The sequence below is a fragment of the Diabrotica undecimpunctata genome, chromosome 1 (assembly GCF_040954645.1).
Source record: "Diabrotica undecimpunctata isolate CICGRU chromosome 1, icDiaUnde3, whole genome shotgun sequence".
In the NCBI taxonomy this organism is placed as follows: Eukaryota; Metazoa; Arthropoda; class Insecta; order Coleoptera; family Chrysomelidae; genus Diabrotica; species Diabrotica undecimpunctata.
The window spans coordinates 56,839,010-56,860,205 of NC_092803.1; the positions used below are offsets into that span (position 1 = coordinate 56,839,010).

The window sequence follows — 21,196 nt, forward strand, 5'->3', positions numbered from 1 at the left end:
GTATTAGGAACCCAAAACTACCTGTGTGAGTCACAGGTGTCTGTATGCAGATTTTCCATCTTCTCTTTAAAGATGTAAAAAAGAGTGGTCCATCTCGCCTCCACAGTGGAGGAGAGATGGGCCGATGGCATGAAAGTGCATTATATTTTTTTAGGTTTCAGAATTATTATTTCTAGCTTTTACTTATACCAAAACAAATACTAATGCTAAGTTATGTTTACATTTTTTTTTAGATTCGGTTGTTTATTTAATAAATAAACAGGTTTTAGTTTTCTAAAATTTGATCCATCTGTCCTTCCTTTACCCGATGTTTTGCGTAAGCTACATTCCAATTAAAAAACATCGATGACATCAGCTTTATCATCTAGTTGATGTAACGCATAAAAAGATCACTTGGTGGAAAATATGTTATATATGACATGCAGTTAAACATTAAAAAAATGGATTTCATATTTTTTTCTTAAATTCAACGATATGCGATATAATCAATTTATTATGTTTATTGGCACTAAATACTGTATTTAAATAAAATTTACCTCACAAATTCCTGACTTTTTATCACCAGCATGTATTAAACGTTCACTATCCGACTTTGTAACTGAAACTGTGGTTTCCTTCAAAATATTTGATATTGGTCCATTGGTCTAAAAATGAATTTTATAAATTACTTTTATAACTACTTTTTTACGTTATATTTATAAGTATTTGAATTTTAACCAACTTTGCAATAATTATTAAATATTTTTATAATACTGTTCAAATTAATTCTGATAAATTATTTTCATATTTTACTTAAACATTTTCCTGTAGCTAATCGCTAGTTATAATCAATTTAAGAATATATAAGTTTAATCAATATAATAATCACGGTACTACAGCGAAAAGAGCTCCGGTGATTCATGATATTACAAATAGGTGAGTAAGTGATGTATTCGCTTTTTGAATTATCGGTACTCCATAAAAATGAGGTATCTTACTGTTAAAAGGTGTAATTAATTTGCTTTAATAATCTTTTAAAGAATATTTAAATTTAAATAAAGTTCTATACATCCTGTTGGATCCTTTGTTAACTTGGCATAAGGTCTGTTTGTTATTACTCCTAAGTGCCTTCTCTGTACTGGCGTCAAAAGCGATAGCTCGCATAAACAAAAAATCAACAGAAATATGTAAAATACAAAGAGGTGTCAGACAGGGTTGAATACTATCCCCACTGTTATTTAATTTATATTCAGATAGAATATTTAAAGAAGCGCTGCATAATTTGGAATGGGGCGTGAAAGTTAATGGAATTCTGATAAATACAATCAGATATGCAGACGATACAGTTATTTTAAGTGATGACATAAAGGGATTACAATGCCTTTTAAATGCCATTGATACATAAACTGTTCGAAAACAAAACACATGGTGTTTAGCTGTTTAGCACATCAAGATGCACGATTATATGTTGATGGTCATATAATTCAAAGAGTGTCCAGTTTTAATTATCTTGGTTGCCATATTACTGAACAACTAGATGTAGATCAAGAGATAAAACGTAGAATCGAGATAGCCCGCACGACATTTTTAAAAATGAAGTAATTCTTCTGTAATGATAACTTGCAACTTCAACTTCGAAAGTGCATGGTTAAATGCTACATTTGGTCAGTCTTTTTATACGGTGTCGAAGCATGGACATTAAAAATATCCACCATTAATCGTCTAAAGGCCTTTGAAATGTGGCTGCACAGACGTATACTAAAAATTCCATGGACGGCTATGCTGAAAATGTGGCAGTCCTTGAGAGAGCAAATGCTGCTCACGAGCTGCTTGATGATAACATCAAATGTAGAAAGTTGGCCTATTTTGGACACGTAGCAAGGGGAGACCGATATAATATTCTTCACTTTATTATGATGGGTAAAATCGAAGGACGCAGAGGAATTGGTAGAAAGCAGGCCTCTTGGTTGAAGAATATCAGGGAGTGGACAGGAATGAGGAAAGCTGAGCAACTCTTTAGAACAGCTCAAGACAGAGACAGTTTCGCCATGTTAATCGCCAACGTCAACGGGACTTGATAGGGCACGTTAAGAAGAGAAGCCTTCTCTGTTGATGTTGGCGATCAATATGGCAAATTTGTCTCTGTTCTGAGCTTAATGAATTAATTCATTTCCTTTTGTGTGGGTCCAATCTCTGATGTTTCGTAGCCAAGATTTTTTCTTTCGTCTTATGCCCCTTTTACCTTCAATAATACCTTCTAATATTACTTGGAACTACTCAAATTCCCTATGGCGCATTATGTGTCCTAGATAGGTATGACGTCTTTCTAATTTTGATAGTATTGACCAGATGAGGACGTGTGTTCATTGCTCTCAGTACTTCTTTATTCGTAGTTCTGCTGGTCCAGCTTATTCTTAGCATTCGGTTTATTTGTTTGTTATTAGGTCTTTAATTTTCTCCTTATATTGAATTTTTTCCATTATCGCGGTTGCGTTTCCCTTATCCGCTGGTAGAATAATTGTGGTGTCATCATTTTTTTTTAATTCTTACGGCTTTTATACGTACGGTAAAAAAATTGAGCTATTAACCGACATTTTATCCACCTAATACCAAAAAAAAACACTTAGACAACTATATTATACTAACTTTAACACATACGTTCCAACGTAAGTGGATTTTCTATTATAGAATGCCAAAGATATTTAAAGAAAATATGTAAAAGAGAATAAAAAGTACAATTTCGAACTGACTTTAAACTTAAATGTTAAAAATATTAAAGCTGCTAAGTAATGTAATTAAAAAATCACTTTATGAAATTCTTAATATTTTTTGGCTCTGTATTTACCGTAATATATCCCCAGCCTGCAACTACAAGTGCTGTTCCTACTGGTACTTTAGTATCTTGTTCTGGTAGAAGTATGGTTTTAATCTTGTCGGAGAACTTCACTTTTTCTGCTAACTAAAATTCATTAAAAATTTTAAAAACTAATAATACTATGGATTTTTCACAAAGTTAGATGGATTTGAATTTTTAATGCGATTTTGTGCATTCGATTTTTTAAAATCTCTGTAAATTTTGTGACCGCATGCCATTACAATTGCATTTTTTACTATTTAAATTTATTAAACTGAGATATAACTCGATGAATATAAAAAATATGTCCAATTTTGTTACTTATGCATTTTAAAGATCGCTGAACAAAAAACTGACACCGACGAATGCCTCCCAATAAAATATGCTCCCATTACATCCGTTGATGTGGAAAAAAGTTTCTTAATTTACAACTATATGTACACAGATAGAAGCCTCAAGTCATTATTGAAAAATTTTGAAAATCATTTGGTGATGTATTGTTTCCATAATTTAAAAAAATAGAATTTTACTTTTTTACTACTTTCATTACAGTTAATTAGTACATTATAATCACCTACTTAGTTGTTAAATTTATTTATATTTTTATCTAATTATTAAAACATTTATTAATTGATATACCATTATTAAGCCTTAACTGGTATCATCATTTTTGTACTCGAAACTGGTATCATCGGGTCAATTCTGAACCGACATTTTATTCAAGTATAAAAAAAGTAACTAAATCAAATTAAAAAAATTTTTAATAAAATCCTTTATAAAAAGGTATATAAAAAACCTAGTCGGGCTATGTTAAATAGACAAAACGTTTTCGGAATAAATATTCCATCATCAGTGTCAGGTTAATACATGGATGTAGCCACTAAATATGGGGGTCAAAACCCTTTAAAAATTACTAATTGAAATTTAGTTTACATTATTTCTTATATAAAATTAAGATGGTAAAGTTACCGTTGGATTGGTAACATGGCGACATATGACTCTACATTAAGTTGCAAGTCCTGAGACGGTATGTTTGCGAGGACTTTATGAAAGCAACTCTTTCATAAAATACACTCTGAAACTCTAAAGTCTATAAACATGACAGATCGCTAATTTTTGTATTTGTGCAGTCCACAATTATGTTTATAATAGCATCGTTAATTAAAATGTTCCACAAATTAGACGGCGTTTTTTCGGCACAGTCTTTTGCAGCAGACTTTTAACCAGGAAGATGTATTACAATGTGAATAACTGTATAACTTTGGTGAATTTTTTGATCCTTTGTATCCATTTTTGGCAAAAACGTACCTTGATGATTCTTAAAAACTTTCGCTATCATAATCATCACTACTTACTACTGATAGTACAGGACTCTGATATCTCGAATGGTCACTATTGAAGGCCTTGGATCATTAATCATCGAATTCTCTGGAATATGGCTATCACACACAATATCATATTCTGGGTCACTGTGATGATCACTGTCTATAGTTATAAGTCACTAGGATCACCATCATCATCGTTTAAAAAAATTGTCTGCGCCTGTTCACTTGTATATCGTTTTCCATCAATAACAATCGAATCCATGGTTGTAACAATACATGCGTATCTAGTATCGTCGAATGGACCCCAAACAGTCAAACCACCTACTTAGAGTACTATTTATGGACTGGTAATTAACAGCTTGACGTATGTGTATGATTTGTGAGAACTCCTAAAAGATGCTGTTATCCGGTTGGGTCCAAAATGACCAGACAATACAAGTTAAGGGTTAAATATGTTTTCATTAACAGTATGCATAGGTAGTTTAAAAAATGCATATTTATTGCATATTTTCTAAAAGAAATGCATGTTTAATGCACATTTTTGACTAAATTTGTGCATAATTAGGCGCATATTTTTAACTATTTTGCATTTATGCTCAAGTTTAGTAATGCTAATATACTAGAAAAATTTGTATTATTAGTTTAGAAAAAACCAAGGCAATTTGCTACACATTGACAACGTAATATTTCATTAATAAGGTGCCTGGTTTGAGACGAAAAATGTAGTAATGTAGTAAACCCTTATAGAGGAACATCCACAGAGACTGTCATAAATATTGCACAAATTCATAAAAATCTTTTTAACATTGTATAAAATTCGAACACCACTCGAAAATAAAGTTGATTTGAATTTAACAACAGGGTTTTTTACTGTCGATGGTTGATACAGGAGTGACAAATTTTTAAAATAAAATCTTGAGAACTGTTCTGTGAGTACAATTAATGAATCCCGAAGTGAACGTCCAAAAACATAAAAACGTAAACAATTACATCTTGAATAACACTTAAGTAATTTCCGGTGTAAAATACTTTGCTGTACAATCGGATGAGCTGTACGGCGAGAGACGCGCAATAGATATCTTTGTTTTTTTTTTTATAATTGTTCTATAATTATCATATGTTTCTATGTTGGTATGACATCAGGTGTCAGATGTCTCATAATATATATATATATATATATATATATATATATATATATATATATATATATATATATATATATATATATATATATATATATATACTTGATATTAAGAAAGATACATGGTAAGTGCAAAATTAAAATTTTATTTTTCGCTATAACTTTCAGGTTTGTAAACATTTATGTATAAAAATTTACAATTTACATTTACTGGGTACTTTTAAATATTAGAAATTATAATTTGATGCACACTTTGATGGAACTAATAGAGGGCGCCACTTATGCCACATATGTTGTATAAATTTGCACATAACTTTTTTTGCTCTTTAAGCTACCTGTATTTGCGATACAAACTATTAAAGATACATTATTTTATCAAAAAAAAGGTATACTTGTTTATAACTTCAAAACTCAACAGTTTTCGAGATAATCGCATTTTAAAAATCAGCTGCAAAATTCTGATTTAAGGCAATTACTCCAGGTAACGAAGAAAAAATAGACAAAAACATTAATACTTCTAAATTTTGGTATAAAATACCTTTAATTAAAGTTAATAGTTAACGAAATATTAAATAAAATAAATATATGAGCAGAATAATTAATAATAGGATTTGACAAAATAACAGAATAATAGGATTTTACATCAAACATTTTACGTTTTATGTTAAATTAAAGTCATAATCAAAACATTTTTTTTACAAACCAAATTAAGAAAAAATAGTTAAACTAAATAACATAACTTTTTGTAAAAGTAAGCGTTCGATATGTCCATTTTCTTTAATTCATTTGTCAATATATTCCATAAAAGATCGTCTCATATAAAATAACATCATTCGTTCTAAAGAAACTGCTACAGTATTTATTTCTTCCCATAGTTGGTTGCGCATGTTTATGACACACGTTGTTTTAATGCCCCCCATACACCAAAGTCAAGCGGATTAAATTCGGGGCTACGTGGTGGCTATAATGGATGAATATATCGAGAACATTTCTTATTTATATGATTACGTTACAGCTTACTAGTAACTATAAATACATCTCGAACAAGCGGACTATTATGATTTACTAACGAACTAATATTATGCTGAACTAAATTGCCTGTGTGCTTACTATATTTATATCAATATCGGTTATTAGGACAACGATGATGTTTTTGTAAAAATGCTGAATCTTTCAGGTTAGATTTGTAGCAAAAATATTATGAAACAGGACACATATGTGTTATTCAATACCTGTGCTCTAGTTTCTATTTGTCCTAATAAAAATGGGTAAACAATTTACATAATGAACAATTATACAAGTATTCTTTTCGGATTTTTTATGAATTAAATAATTATATCAATATCTCATCACATTGCCAAGGAATATGACTACCACGACTAATCCAACGATCAGAACTGCCTTCTCTCTAGAATGTGGTTGTGTACCATCTTGCATAAACCACATATTTTGGGTTTTTAGCATTTTACAATAGAGAAAAAGTAATACAACGCCATTATAGAAACTTAAGAAGTAATAGCAAAGGGACATGATACGGCCAACGTCTGAATACAGACATGGCACCTAAAGAAGAAGATGAAATATCTTTTCTCCAATACGACATTTAGCACATATAACAAAGCATTTTGTGATGTTACATTATCATCTTTGAGTTGTTTTAATAAGAATAAACTATGAATTATGCTTATCTACAGGTATTCAGTGCTTTACCGCACAAATATCAAACTAAGAATTATTGTGCAGCTGACTTATAAAATGCATTTATCTCGAAAACGGTTGAATTTTCAGGTTACTAACTAGTATACATTTTCGTTGTAAAAGTAATGTATTTTTAATATTTTTTAACACAAATAGAGCTAACTTAAAGAGCAAAAACATTAAGCGCAAATTTATGGTGGCGCTCTCTATTAGTTACATTAACAACTGTAAATTTTTGTCCAAAAATAAACACAAACGTAAAAGTTATAGCGAAAAATAAAATTTTAAGTATATATATATATATATATATATATATATATATATATATATATATATATATATATATATATATATATATATATATATATATATATATCTTAATTATATTATTCTTTTATGCATTTTTATTATAAACTTAGGATTTTCATCATTTTATTATCATGAAATAAATTTACTATTATACATATAAAACTAACGAATTATTAAAATAATCGTTTCTTTTATATTCCTAATATTAATAAATAATTGAAATAATCCTAATATTAATAAACTTGGAATTCTGATAAAATATTTTGTTAGGCCACAAATAAATAGCCAGTTTTATGCCAATTTTTTATTTACAATAACTAGGTAAAATGAGAAAGAAGAGAGTGCTTTTCTATCAGTATAAACTACCTACCTACTGATATTAAACATCTAGTTTTTGTTTATTTTACACAAGACTCTATAAATTCTTTTGACAATTATTCTGAATTCTGCAAAACAAAGTTACAGACTTTTGGTCCTATAAAATAACGATAATTAATAACAAAAGAAAGTTCATTATGTAAAATTATTCATTTATACATACCTTTATAATTGCTATATCATAATACTTTGATCCAGGTTTCATCCATTTTTCATGTTGTGTTATATTTTTGATCTTTAAGGTAGAACCTTTATCGGCCCAACGAGAAGTTCCAGCAACAACATGGAAAGAGTCAGAATCTCTAATAAATAAAGAACATTAGAATATTATACAAGATATCAAAATAAGAGACACTTTAATCAAATGTTTATTTAAAATAGACAAAAATTCAGCTCAAACAAGTTTTACATAATTACCATTTTCTCTGTTCTGCCTCTTTGTTTTATAATTATTGTGTATTTGAATTTGAACAGAGTGTGGTTAATTATTTATATACAACTACAACACTATCTTGTCTTGAAACTAGAATCTGACAAGAACTTGAACTTCTTGGATATGACTATATCACGTAAAAATGGTTCTCTAGAGTACAATATTTGCAGAAAACCTACTCAAACAGATCATGTTATACATCAGACATCTTATTATCCAACCCAACACAAAATGGCTGCTTTCAACAGTTACAGTTTCTCAAATTTCCACTTTCTAATGCAAACTTCAATTTAGAACTTGGTACTCTTAAGCAAATTGCATTCAATAATGGTTATGATCCTAACATTATCCATAAGCTTCTAAATAGTATAACTTAATAATGGCAAAACTTCAACTTGCATAAAAGCTTACTTATTCAGTACAATGCTTGCTTCAATGCCACAAATAACATGTGGTTTTTCTCCTTTACTTATATTAGTAACATTTACAAAATATATTAAAACTTTTTACTTCTACAATTAAGGACATCAAAATATCTTTAAAGTCACACAACACTTAAGGTTACGTTTTAATTAAGATCAAAGACAGGATGAGACTCTGGATAAGAGTTGTACATATTTATAAATTGAGATGTGATGATTGCGATGCCTCTTATGTAGGTACAACCATTCGAAAGTAATAGAATCACAGATCATTTAAACAGACCAAACTCTCCTTGGTCACCATTTACTGTATAATAAACATAATTTTAATATCAATACTGGTTGATCTATTTTTTATGACAGTAGTAGGAGGAAAAACTACTTAGAGTTGGACTTATTAGAAGATTTGACAATTACAAAAGAGCCAAATGGAAACTATCACTGTCTTAATACTTAAATTAATTTAATTTGTACTAAATTTAAACCGATCTTTTAAAAATTTATTACAGCTTCACCTTGAAGGGGACCCAGCTCGACTGTTTGGATTTCTTACACTGAGTATATCAATTAACAGTTTTATTAATTTCATACTTTAATTTAAATAACTTTCACAATTTTTATATATGATATATATTTTAACATCTCCCACGGTTGGTCAGTTGGTCTTGAGTCATGCTTTGACATTTTTAGTTTTATAGTTTTCGCATTTACTGAAAGTTGGACTGGACCATTTGTATAATACTTCAGTTTCCACACTTTGTTTTCAACTTTGATTTTTAATTCCAAGTATTTCAATTTCAAATATCAATTATTCCTTTTCAGGGAAAAGTCAATCAATCACTCTCTAACAGATTGTTTAGTATACCTAGTTCTTACATACACATTCTGTATCCACTGCGTTTGCTCCCAAACTAACACCTAAATAATTATCATTGACATGTTTAAGTGTGAGATCTGGTTTATACAGTCTACATATATAGTAACTAAAATAATTTCATATTTTATCAGTTGACTTTTCTTATATTAGTGGACAGTTGGACTTTTGGTCAATGTTGAGTTTACAATAAAATTTTTTTAAAAGACCAGATCACCATAATTGTGACTGCCCATCTAAGTTGTCATATGTCAGATGTCACTTTAACATTTCCCTTAAGATCAGGAGCCCTTCTGTCTCCTGCCGTTTGCCCACAATGTAGCTTAGAAATAGTTTTACAACTGTTTGTCCTTTGTCTAGTGTTAGTTTTTGTATTAATGTATATAACATTCATTGTCGTGCCGAATAGCCAAAATTTTTGACGAAGTAAGTCTAAAACGTTATACAAAATTTTTTATTAACCATCAACTTCGAGTTTTTTTCGACGGAAACTCCGTCGGAAGAAAGTTTTCTCCCAATTAAAAAAACGTTGCTTGGCTTATTTCAGATGCCCTTAAAGCAGCTCGGAGAGCCAAACTACGTGGACAAGATTTGCCTTTGCTCGATATCTGCCTTTTATTATGTAAAGTTTATAATATTAGTAGTCCATCCCTGTCGTAATTTTAATTACTCACTTATTACTTATTCATGAAAACAACCTTGTTTAAGGTAAAATTAACTCTTATTAAAATATTTTTTTTGACAATTTCTACGTGCTAAACACTTATTAATCGAAGGAAAAAGCAACAAACTCAACATCACATTTCTCAATTCTAGGAAAAAAGTCAAAATAGATTAAAAATAAACAGCAATTACATATTATATTTATAACGTTTTAAGCATATTCATAAACAAAACGAATATTTATATTTTAGAAACTTCTACTTGTTTATATACATGTCATCAATTGTATGATGTATTATTTACTGCTATTTATATGTTAGCACTATAAGACAATTATTATACTTTTTCTGTATGATTCCTGTTCAAAATACCTAATGTTCTGGAATAAATTTAATGGTATACGTGTTGGTGGAGTTTTGACGTTTTGACAAATAAATTTGTTATAAATAGTAAATGGTTTAAAATAATGCACCAATAGAACTCTTTTGCTATCATATTTATACATTTTTTCAATAATATATTCAACTCACCCTATAATACAGTGTGCTGCTGTTAAAACTGTGTCATCATTTATAAGAGATCCACCGCAGAAATGACGTTTGGAATCCTGAAGTGAAACTATCCATGGATGTTTCTCGATAGATGTCTCCCTTCCACCAAAAATTCGAAAATGTCTTCCTAAAAAGACAAGCACATTAGTAGAAGGTTTGGTAAATCATTGTAAACTGAGTAACGATGGAACAATTATGTTTTGCTACTTATATCATAGAAGAGGTTATAACAATTTAAATATTAAGAATAGAAGAACAAACTACATTTCAACAGATATAAAGAAAGATTTGCAAAATAAAATATGAGTAGAATAAGTAAATATAGACTGTTTTCAGAACGTATAGTACTATAGCGTTTAGATTTTTTCATTTTTCTTTCTCTGTTGCTTTCTTTATTTGAGTTTTTTTATTTTTATGGCTCTGATATCTGGCGTAACTGCATTCCACTACCTTCGGCTTTGTCTACTATTTCTTTTTGTTTTGTCTCTATTTCTTGTATAGATCTTTTTATAATGTTCTAGATGTTCCAATTATTTAAGTCACCTTATTTTAATTGCTTTATTAATGCTTGGTTCCTTGTATAAAGAGTATAGTTTTTTTTTGCATCTAATTTTCTCTTTAAAGGTAGTACAATTTAATAGTCTTGGTTTAGATGTTATCTTGCCTAAATTGAAATTATGGTTGTTGAATTATTATGGGGTGTAATGGGCTAGTAATGCGCAACATATAGCCTCTCCTATTTAAATGTCAACCTCGCCTGCTCGTATGATGATCTATATCATGGTCATCTGGTGCATCCTCCTAGATAACCAACGAGTCTCTGACCTCCGAGTCTTTGACGGGATAAGCAATCCACCATTTACTGGCCAACGTCTTCGGGCGGATGAGCTGGTAAGTAAAATGGCACTCTGTTGTCCTGAGATTGATAAATTGGTCTCGAAGGCGAAAGAACCAAGAAAGTGGTCAATGGCATCAGAATGCAGAAGGCAACGAGAAACTACTGCATTTGAGGTCCCTAATAATCTCTAGTAAAGCTACCATGGCAAACACAACTAAAGTGGAAACAGCTAATAATCATGGAATACGGAAGCCAAGATTTGGCAGGGGAGGTAATCCACCTCTTGATCATAGGACGTCCCCGGTCGTAACCCAGAGAAACCCCTGTGACAGAACTGGTCACTAAAAGTTTCTCTAAAACTTTAGAGTTGATTATCAAAATGTGTACCTGGAATGTGAATACAATTTATCAGGGAAGAAACTTCATAATATCATTCAAGAAATGACCAGACTTGGAGTAGATATAATGGGCATAAGCGAAATGAGGTGGGCAAATAGTGCTGCTTGTATTGTTGAGAACCATATGGTATACTACTCGGGAAATGATGACGGTCAACATCTGTATGGGGTTGGAGTAATCGTATCTCCTCAATTACGTCAATATGTTACAAATGTTATACCTGTTTCTGAAAGAATAATAATAATCCAACTTAATACTACTCCGGTCAAATCAAATGTTTTACAAGTATATGCCCCAATCAGCGGTAAACCAGAAGAAGAGGTAGAGCAATTCTATGAGTTGTTGATAAATTCACTTAAACAAATTAAAAAAGAAGATATACTTATTATTATGGGTGATCTGAACGCAAAAATTGGTAAAAGAAAAATCGGTAAATTAATTGGTGATTTTGGTCTAGAGAAGAGAAATGAAGAGAGAAAGATTAAAACTATTTGTACATGAAGAAGAATTTGCAATACTAAATACGTTCTTCAAACTGCCTCCAAGACGTTTGTATACTTGGGTCTCTCTGCAAGATTAACCAGGAAAAATAATAAGGAATCAACTTGATTACATAATGGTGAACAAGAGATTCCGTAATGGATGTCTATCAGGTAAAAATTACCCCGATGCTGACGTATCATCACATCATGTTGCTGTTATTGGTAAATTTAGGTTTAGGTTTAAAAGGGTTACAAAAAAGAATGTAACGTGGAGCAAATATGGTGAGTCATAGATATGAAACTTCACTGAATATTAACTCGTTGACTGTCAAGGCATTGTCAAGGAAACGGGTCCAGGACGCCATATGAAAATCAAAATATTGAATCAAATATGCTGAAAAACTTTATTTTTAACATTTTCACGTGCTTTCCACTCATTTTTTTTTTGTAAAAAATTGTTTCGAGATATCTCGCGGTCTCCCACCAACCACGAGATATCTGGAAACAATTTTTACGTGCACTTTAGAGATTCTGGTAGTTTTCAGCTGTCGTCGCCGTCGAACCTCTGGTAGGATAGCCGAGTCTGCAGAACCACGTGTTTAGTTGTTTAGTATCTCTGTTGGTGATGTTGTTTTATTGGTGAATTCGTTTTAGTTTTCGGGTTTTTTTATAAATAATATCCAGAAAACGAGGCTTAACTTCAAAGGAACTCGGGAACTATGCGAACATGAACGTGTCTGAATGGGAAGAGTTCCTGAAGGATAATTCAGATGATGACTCGGACTATGAACTATCAAATGAGCAAGGTTCAACAAGTTCAATAAGCAAAACAGCAAGTGACGAGAGCCCTTTGTCACAATTACAATTGGAACAACCTACTCTAGAGCCAACTGCTGAAATATTCAACGAATAAGAATGGTGTGATGTTGAGAATGACCCACCAACTTTTAATTTTTTTACACAAGATGTTGGGCTAAAAGATCAAGGTAAACTGACTATCGACAATTTGGTTAACTTCTTTTTTTCTGATGCATTTTTGAACATATTGGTTCAACAAACAAATTTGTATGCAGCCCAAGAAATTAAGAAAAATACGCTTACAAGGTCTTCTCGAATGAATATATGGGTTAAAACTGACAAAACTGAACTGCCCTTTTGCTACACATGGGCAGATGTACTTTACCATCAATTGAACATTACTGGTCTTAAAATATTATGTAAAAAATGTCATTTTGTGAGTTAGTAATGAGTAGAAATAGATTTTAATTACTATTCGATTATACAAAATAAGGCCAGTCCTCAGTCATTTTAACAAAATAATGGAAGAGAATTATGTTCCCGATAAATTCTTATGCATTGATGAATCAATGAAACTCTGGCGTGGTAGATTATTTTTTCGACAGTACATAAAAAAAACATAAGTATGGTGTGAAACTATATAATTTGTGTGAATCCCATGGAGTGGTTTTGAAAATTAGAATTTATTGTGGCAAATCTAAAGCCAACGACGCCACTGTTGATATGGGACATACTACAGAGGTTGTATTGCACTTACTGGATAAATAGTTGGACAAAGGATATATTGTCTGTATGGATAATTTTTACATTTCAGTAGCCATTGCCAAGCGTATGACAGCCAGAAAAACATACGTCTGTGGTACTTTACACAATAATTGAAAAGGTAATTAAAAATACGTGATCTCAAAAAAACTTAAAAAGGGCGAGTGTGTATGGCAAAGAAATAAATCGGTAATTGTGTGTAAGTGGAAAGACAAACGCAAAGTTTTAATGATTTTAAATATGCACAAAGTAGAAATGGTCGAGGTCCATGCCAGAAGTGGGAAAGTTGTCTGGAAACCTAACATAATCAAGGATTACAACACTGGAATGTCAGGTATAGACCAATCAACCAGTCAGATCAAATTTTAAGCTACTACAGTGCTCTAAAAAAACCATAAGGTGGCCGAAAAAAGTAGCTTTGCATATTGTCGAAATATACATAAACAATGCATACTTGCTCTGCCGTAAGTCAACAGGCAGCAAAATAAAATCTTTAACATTTCGAGAGATGTTTATTTCGACGCTCTTTGGTGATAATATGCTAAAAGCTGCACCAAATCGCCCAACGAAATTTCATTACCTTGAAAGTATACCACCAACAGAAAAGAAACAACGACCAACAAGAGCTTGCCGCATATATGCCACTCGTAATCATTGTCGAGAAACAAGATAATATAGATGTGGTGCATGTGAAGAAAAGCTCCTTTATGTGTAGAACCCTGTTTCAAAGAATATCAACAGGAATAGGACTGTTTAAGCAATTTTTTATTGAACTTTGTATGTTTCTTTTTCATTTTGGAATTTTTGGTTTTTGTCCTTGTACCATAACCAAAAATAATAAATAAATCTGTTTTCTGATGTCCATCTATATTTTAATAACCTTTTGTAGACGCCCCAATATAAAATCTCCATGCATATTCCACGAATAATCTCGTGCTCGGCGCCACGAAAAATATCTACAAAAACGAGATAACTCGTGGTTGGCGTCTAAGAACAGACAGCCAACCACGAGTTATCACGTGCTTGGCAGTCAACGAGTTAGGAAAACAAAATGTATAATGATATCTAAGAAGGAACAGCAAATTGAAAAAAACAGTATGAATGGTCAACCAATAGAAACTTCCTTGGTACGAACGTCAATAAGAATTGGGACCATTTCCTAGAAATAAATTGTAGGATAGAAAAAGCAAGATCTGCATTTCAATAAATGGCTAAGCTATTTAAATGCCATGATATATCAGTACCTATAAAAATGAGGTAACTACGATGTTATAACTTTCCTATATTGTTGTACGGACTTAAGTCGTGGATTGAGGCTTTCGAAATGTGGCTTTATCGTCGAATCCTGAAGATATCCTATACTGACCACTTTACTAGTCAAGACGTTTTATTGAGAATGCAAAGAGGAAAGAAGTTGTTAACCACAATAAAAACAGCCAAAATCGGATACCTCGGTCACGTCATGAGAAACAGTGAAAGATACGGGTTTCTGCAATTAATTCTTCAAGGAAAAGTAGAAGGAAAACTAGGACCAGGAAGGCGAAGGATTTCCTGACTGAAAAATCTACGTACGTGTTTCAACACAACAACTACAAAACTTTTCAGAGCAGCAGTTTGCAAAATACAGATTGACATAATGGTCAATCATGTCAATGATTGACCATCAGAAGAAGAAGAGTTATTATGTTAATAAAAATTATTTTTATTATTTAAACAAAAATAACTCCGCATCAACCAATGAGATTTATTATCACGAGGTACACAATTTTTTTTAAAGTATACAGTTTAAATATATTATTGTTTTTATTAAATTTCACATGTCTCGACAGCTACGGCCATTGACACGGATACAAAAAACATCGATTGTAGTATATTTAATTTAAATACAGTAAGTCAATTAAAGTTTGTTGAATACGGTCTGTTACATCACAAATAACTACAATCTATTACAATATCTGTTTTTTAACGAAAAATACTACAATATTTTTTTAGCAATGTTTATTATATGATATAATGTATAGTGAACATGTCTGCGCATCCATTTAGCCATGGCGAGTATGGCCATACTTTGATCCTGCTATTCAACACCTACCACTGCAATATGAGTTCCCTTTTAGGCCATTTTCGACCCACTGGAGCCACACCCTTTCTGACTTATAAATAATATGATAATAATAAAACACTTAATGCTAAAGCAAACATGATTCTGGATATTTTTATCTCCAGGCTTATTCTGTAAGTTTGTTTATTCGTAGTTAAAAATGTTTTTTCTGGAATATTTTGCAGTGGCTGATGTACATTCTCCAATTCACCACAAAACTTACAGCAGAATGTAAGGCTGGTTCTTTAGCAATCGTGAATATTGATTGTATGTGATTTTTTCTAATATGGCGACTGTGATATTATTTAACATTCCATAATCGACTTTGTATTCTGTAGCATCTCGTCGCAAGCACCAGCATTCTGACTTTTACTAAAGCCTTATCAATAGTTAATTTACTGTAATGTTTGTATATTTTAGCCTCTATTCAGACTAATGTCTCCCCATGTGTATGAACAATTTGTACCCAGTATTAAAAGTTAGAAAGACCCTCTTGTATTGCTTAGATAAGGAGAAAGAAGAAAGGATACATCAACTTAAGGATATATAATGGCGGAAGAACAATAATGATTATCAAGTAGTGCTTACCACAGAAAATTTCTGGCTGTTCAAAAGATTTCTATTTCATATGCTTAATTAAAACAATTTTTTAGACGAAATTTACGGAGAAAAATTTTGTCAATACACTTACACTTAAAAAAATCTGTTAGAAGATTTATTGTGATTTATTAATTATGATTGTGATTTAAATATTATTATTAGATATATGATATTTTAAACTACAGTAATTAATTGAATTGGCTTAGTGGATCCTGTATGTTGGCAGTCAGGTCCTTTTTTTATAGAATTATGTTTGGCATTATAAAATAATATTTTATAATGCCTTTTATAAAAACTAATCCAACAAATAATAGAACAAAATAGAATTCCTTAAGAATGGAGAGCAAGCAGCCTAATATCTCTCTTCAAAAGGGGGGACAAATCGGACCCGGAAAATTACAAAGGAATTAATTTATTAAACACAACACTAAAATTATCAACCAAAGTGATAACAAATAAACTGAAGGAAATTATAACACCAGCAGCAGAACAACAGGGTTTTAGATCAGGAATATTATGCACCGACGCTACATTTATAATGAGGCAAGTGCAAGAGAAATCGTTAGAATACAACAAACCGGCATATTTATGTTTCGTGGACCTAAAGAAAGCATTTGACCAGCTCAAATTAAAGGACGTTATCCATTTCATCTTTTCATCAGTTAGATCACAGGATCTAACTGACCCTACTGAAGATAGCAATGAAATAAGACAGGGAGATTACTTGAGTCCCAGTGGTGTAGCTAGGTTGTGGTGGGGTAGTGGACTGCCTCAGGTGTCACCCGTTTGAGGTGACATCCGAGATAATGAATCACAAAAGAATGAATCGTTAATTATTTTATGAACACACGAAACAGAGTTTTTTGTCGGAAAAAGGTGTGGACAAAACCACAATCCAGGTGTGGACAAAAATTGGCGCCGTCAATTTGCGAATCCACTTTCCCAATCGCTTAAATTGGAAAATACTCGAGAATTAGTGTCGTTTATTTCTTGACCGTCTTCCTGATCCCGACGCGACGTTGTATGTTTTATCAAAGAATATAAACTCATAAGATGCCGCAAGAAAATAGGTTCAGAATAATATTAAGAAACCGGTATGGGCCCAGCGTTATTCAAAATTTTAGGAGATTCAAAATTCTTTACGGAAACCTGGAACAAGTAATAGAGTTTAAATATCTGGGCATCACATTATCTAGCTACGGAAAGCTAGCAACAAAAGTAAAAGATTAAGAGAATAGAGCAAACACAGACGCAGGTTGACTGAATGAAACAATATGGACAAATAAAAATATCGGAAAAAAAGGCATAATTTACAAAACAGTGATTAGACCCATACACGACAGAAATACGACTTACACAGTGCGGACAAAAAGGATGTTAGAAACAGCAGAGATAAAAACTTGATGGTAAAACACTATGGGACAGAAGTGCAGATATACGACGTAGATGCAAGGGAGAGAACATCAATGACTAGGGAAAAATAGAAGAGTACAATAGAACGATATTATAAGCCCCGAATGACAACAAATAGAGCAGTAAAAATGACAAGAGACGGTTCCCCAATAGAAAGACGATCCGTAGAAAGACCACAAAGACGATGGAACGACAACTCACTGGAGGCACGCTAAAAAACAGACAGAGTCATGTCCACATAAAAAGAAGAAAAAGCCATAATGCTAGGGACTATTTTAAGTAGAAAATTGTTTTCATGTTCTTTGTAACGTGACTTTTATTTGAATAAGCATATTGGTGATAAAATATAAAATAAATTCACATAAACTAACGTGAAGCATAATTTTCGAATTACCTCGTTTATTAATAACTTTACAAGCTGAATTTACACAAACACAAATGGGGAGAACTATATTTTATACAATTTGGATTGCTTTCAATTTTTGGCTGAAATCATTATTTAAGGTTCCAAGCCTAAAGAACCCTAGACGGTGACGTCATCAAAAGCAAGCCATAAACAGGAACGAACCTACGCCTTTAAATATTGATTTTAGCAAAAAAATGAAAAACATCAAAATTGTACAAAATGTAATAGGATACTCTTCATTTTTGCTTGTGTACATTCATCTCGTAAAGATAATATTAAACGAGATAATTCGATAATTATGCTTTTCCCCTTCTACTCTCTCTTCCCTCTACTCGAAAAATATCTACCGCACGAAAAAAATTGTAAAAAGAAATTGTAGGAAATCGCATTTGTAACAATTTTAGTTCCTAGCATTTTTGTCGAAAAGTGGAAACTGGCGGAGATATTCAGCTGATGCTCAATTAAAATGATGGCTGACGCAAGGGCGGAATTCACTCGGGATTTTAAATTTATACTACTATTGCCCCTTACTAAAGTTGAGCATAATAAAATTTGGAGCAGCTTGGCATGCAAGGTCAAATGCTATTTCGACTGGATTAATTGTATAGAGTTCAGCATTGCAATAAAAAAGGCAGTACTTTATGGGAAATAAATAGAGTAAGTACATAAAAGAAAAAGTAACAATTAATAATTAAGTGAAATTAATGTATGGTAATACTGTCCTTTCGACGTACATGACAACAACCAGGCAAGTATAGGTAGATTACGCGGAAAGTACACAACCAATACCTAGGAATCCAGCAGGCAGAAACCTCGTCTTCACTGGATGGGGTTAAAGAATATTTGAGGAAATTGAAAATCAGAATATAGCAAAAGATTGATCTGCTTGAAGGCAAATGGTTGATTAGATTTGATTGTCAGTGCTTCATAGAGTACGTAGGTAAGTTAGTTTATTAAATAGGTAGGTAAATTTGTTTTCAGAATTTTCTGTCATAGTTAAAACTCTAGAAACACTTTTTTAAACACACAGTTAACATGATATTTGTAACGTCCACTATTTTTTATGATGACGGATGAACATTGAAAAATTCGTTTACAATGTGCTATACTTAGTAACTACAAAGTTAATGCATAAAAGCGTTGATTAAATAAACCAAAATAAAAGTCAAAAACTTATTGCTCACCTGCATAAATAATAGGGACGTTTGTAAACAATGAAATATAAAATATTATCATAATATTCCGGTTAAAAATCAACATGATAAAATTTTAAAATCTTCAAGTTTTGACTATATTTTATATTCACAAACATAAAAGTAAATGTAGATGCCCACAATTGGTCTTTATATAGCAACAAAACTGCACAATTTTATGTTTTTAAAACCATGCGGATTGGTTACGAATTCGTGATATTTTTTTGGACAAATTACACACGGAAAAATAATTAAAAAACTAAAACTCTAACGATAGATAAAAAGTATTATTAGCAAAGTTTTTATGGGTGTCGTTCATTTTCATGATTTCAGTAAGCTTACCGTAAAGATAATACTATTATGGATGTAGAGTAAAATGTCCGAACATCGGAAACTTTTTTAGTACACTAAAATTAATTTTTATTTGGCACTAAATTTGTTTACACATTTTTTAGAGCAAAACAAAGGATAGTCTATACAGAACTATATATATTAAAGAAAATTCGATAAGAGCTAACAGAAACAGACACATAAAACGTCTATAAAAACATCACAGAACTGACTGATACATAGCTACATTCAACATACGTACACTAAGTTCGGATGAAAAGCTGCTAGAATCAAAAGAAGAGACTAAAAATATAAACTAGACAATGATAGGACTGGCAGAAGTACGACGAAAAGGAGAGCAACGTATCGAACTAAAAAGTGGCCACCAACTATACTACAAAGTAGATGAAAATCAAGCAGTAGGCGGCGTAGGTTTACTTATTAATAAAATAGTGACATTCAGCATCACACAGTATAAGCCTATACCGAAAAGGGTAATAACAATAGACATCCAGATTAACCAACGTTATACATCATGTAAAATTATTTAGACTGATGCCCCGACATCAGATCATGAAGATGAGAAAGTAGAGCAATTCTACGAAGAAATTGCTTCCTGCATTTATTTTCCATACTCTGTGGCTGAGAATTGTTTCAACTTAACTTGGTGTTTTATTTCGACGAAGAAATTGTCATGTAAGAAATATCTTGCCTTTTTCAAGGCAAGACACCGAAGATAAATATTTTCCAAGTCCATAACCCGAAAATGGACTAAAGTAGAGGAGCTCTCGACAGTATATTCGAAGCCCTCTACAGAGCACCCGGAGACAACAGAAGGTGGTTAGACCCTTATTTGTTCCCCCGAGGTGACATGGCGCCCGACAACGTGGTTAAAATCCAAACCCACGACCCAGCTCGAATTCACAGAAGGCAACACACCATTGACTTCAACATAGGTCATGAAGTCAAGAGAAGAATGGTGAGAACCACGTAGTGTTAGAAAGCAATACTCTAACACTCCGACATCGAGGCCTTCTGCAGACCTGATTCCATCGACGTGTAGACACCTTTGACGAGCCAGGCTTCTTCGAAGTTAAAAGCCCCAGATGCCGATAAAAGTCCCGGAGTAGACCCAGTCATCGCCCCCTTACCGAGAGTGGTCGGACGACCACGTAGGCTTCGGCACACTGGTACCCTACGAAACCCCGTTGGATATGGCAGATGGGATCCGGACGAGCGAAAAGAAG

At 32.0% G+C, this 21,196-nt stretch overlaps 1 protein-coding gene across 1 annotated transcript in view; it reads right to left on the reverse strand.

Moving 5' to 3' along the window:
• Positions 1-19,744, reverse strand: part of LOC140439000 (trypsin-1-like) — a 36,394-nt gene extending 16,650 nt beyond the window's left edge. The window contains exons 1-5 of the mRNA XM_072528636.1: positions 19,611-19,744; positions 10,607-10,754; positions 7,848-7,986; positions 2,825-2,938; positions 537-644 (exon numbers count right to left, since the gene is read on the reverse strand). Of these exons, the coding sequence (XP_072384737.1) occupies positions 537-644; positions 2,825-2,938; positions 7,848-7,986; positions 10,607-10,754; positions 19,611-19,686 (585 nt within the window). The 5' untranslated portion in view covers positions 19,687-19,744. The remainder of the gene's footprint in view (positions 1-536; positions 645-2,824; positions 2,939-7,847; positions 7,987-10,606; positions 10,755-19,610) is intronic.
• Positions 19,745-21,196: the final 1,452 nt, after the last annotated feature.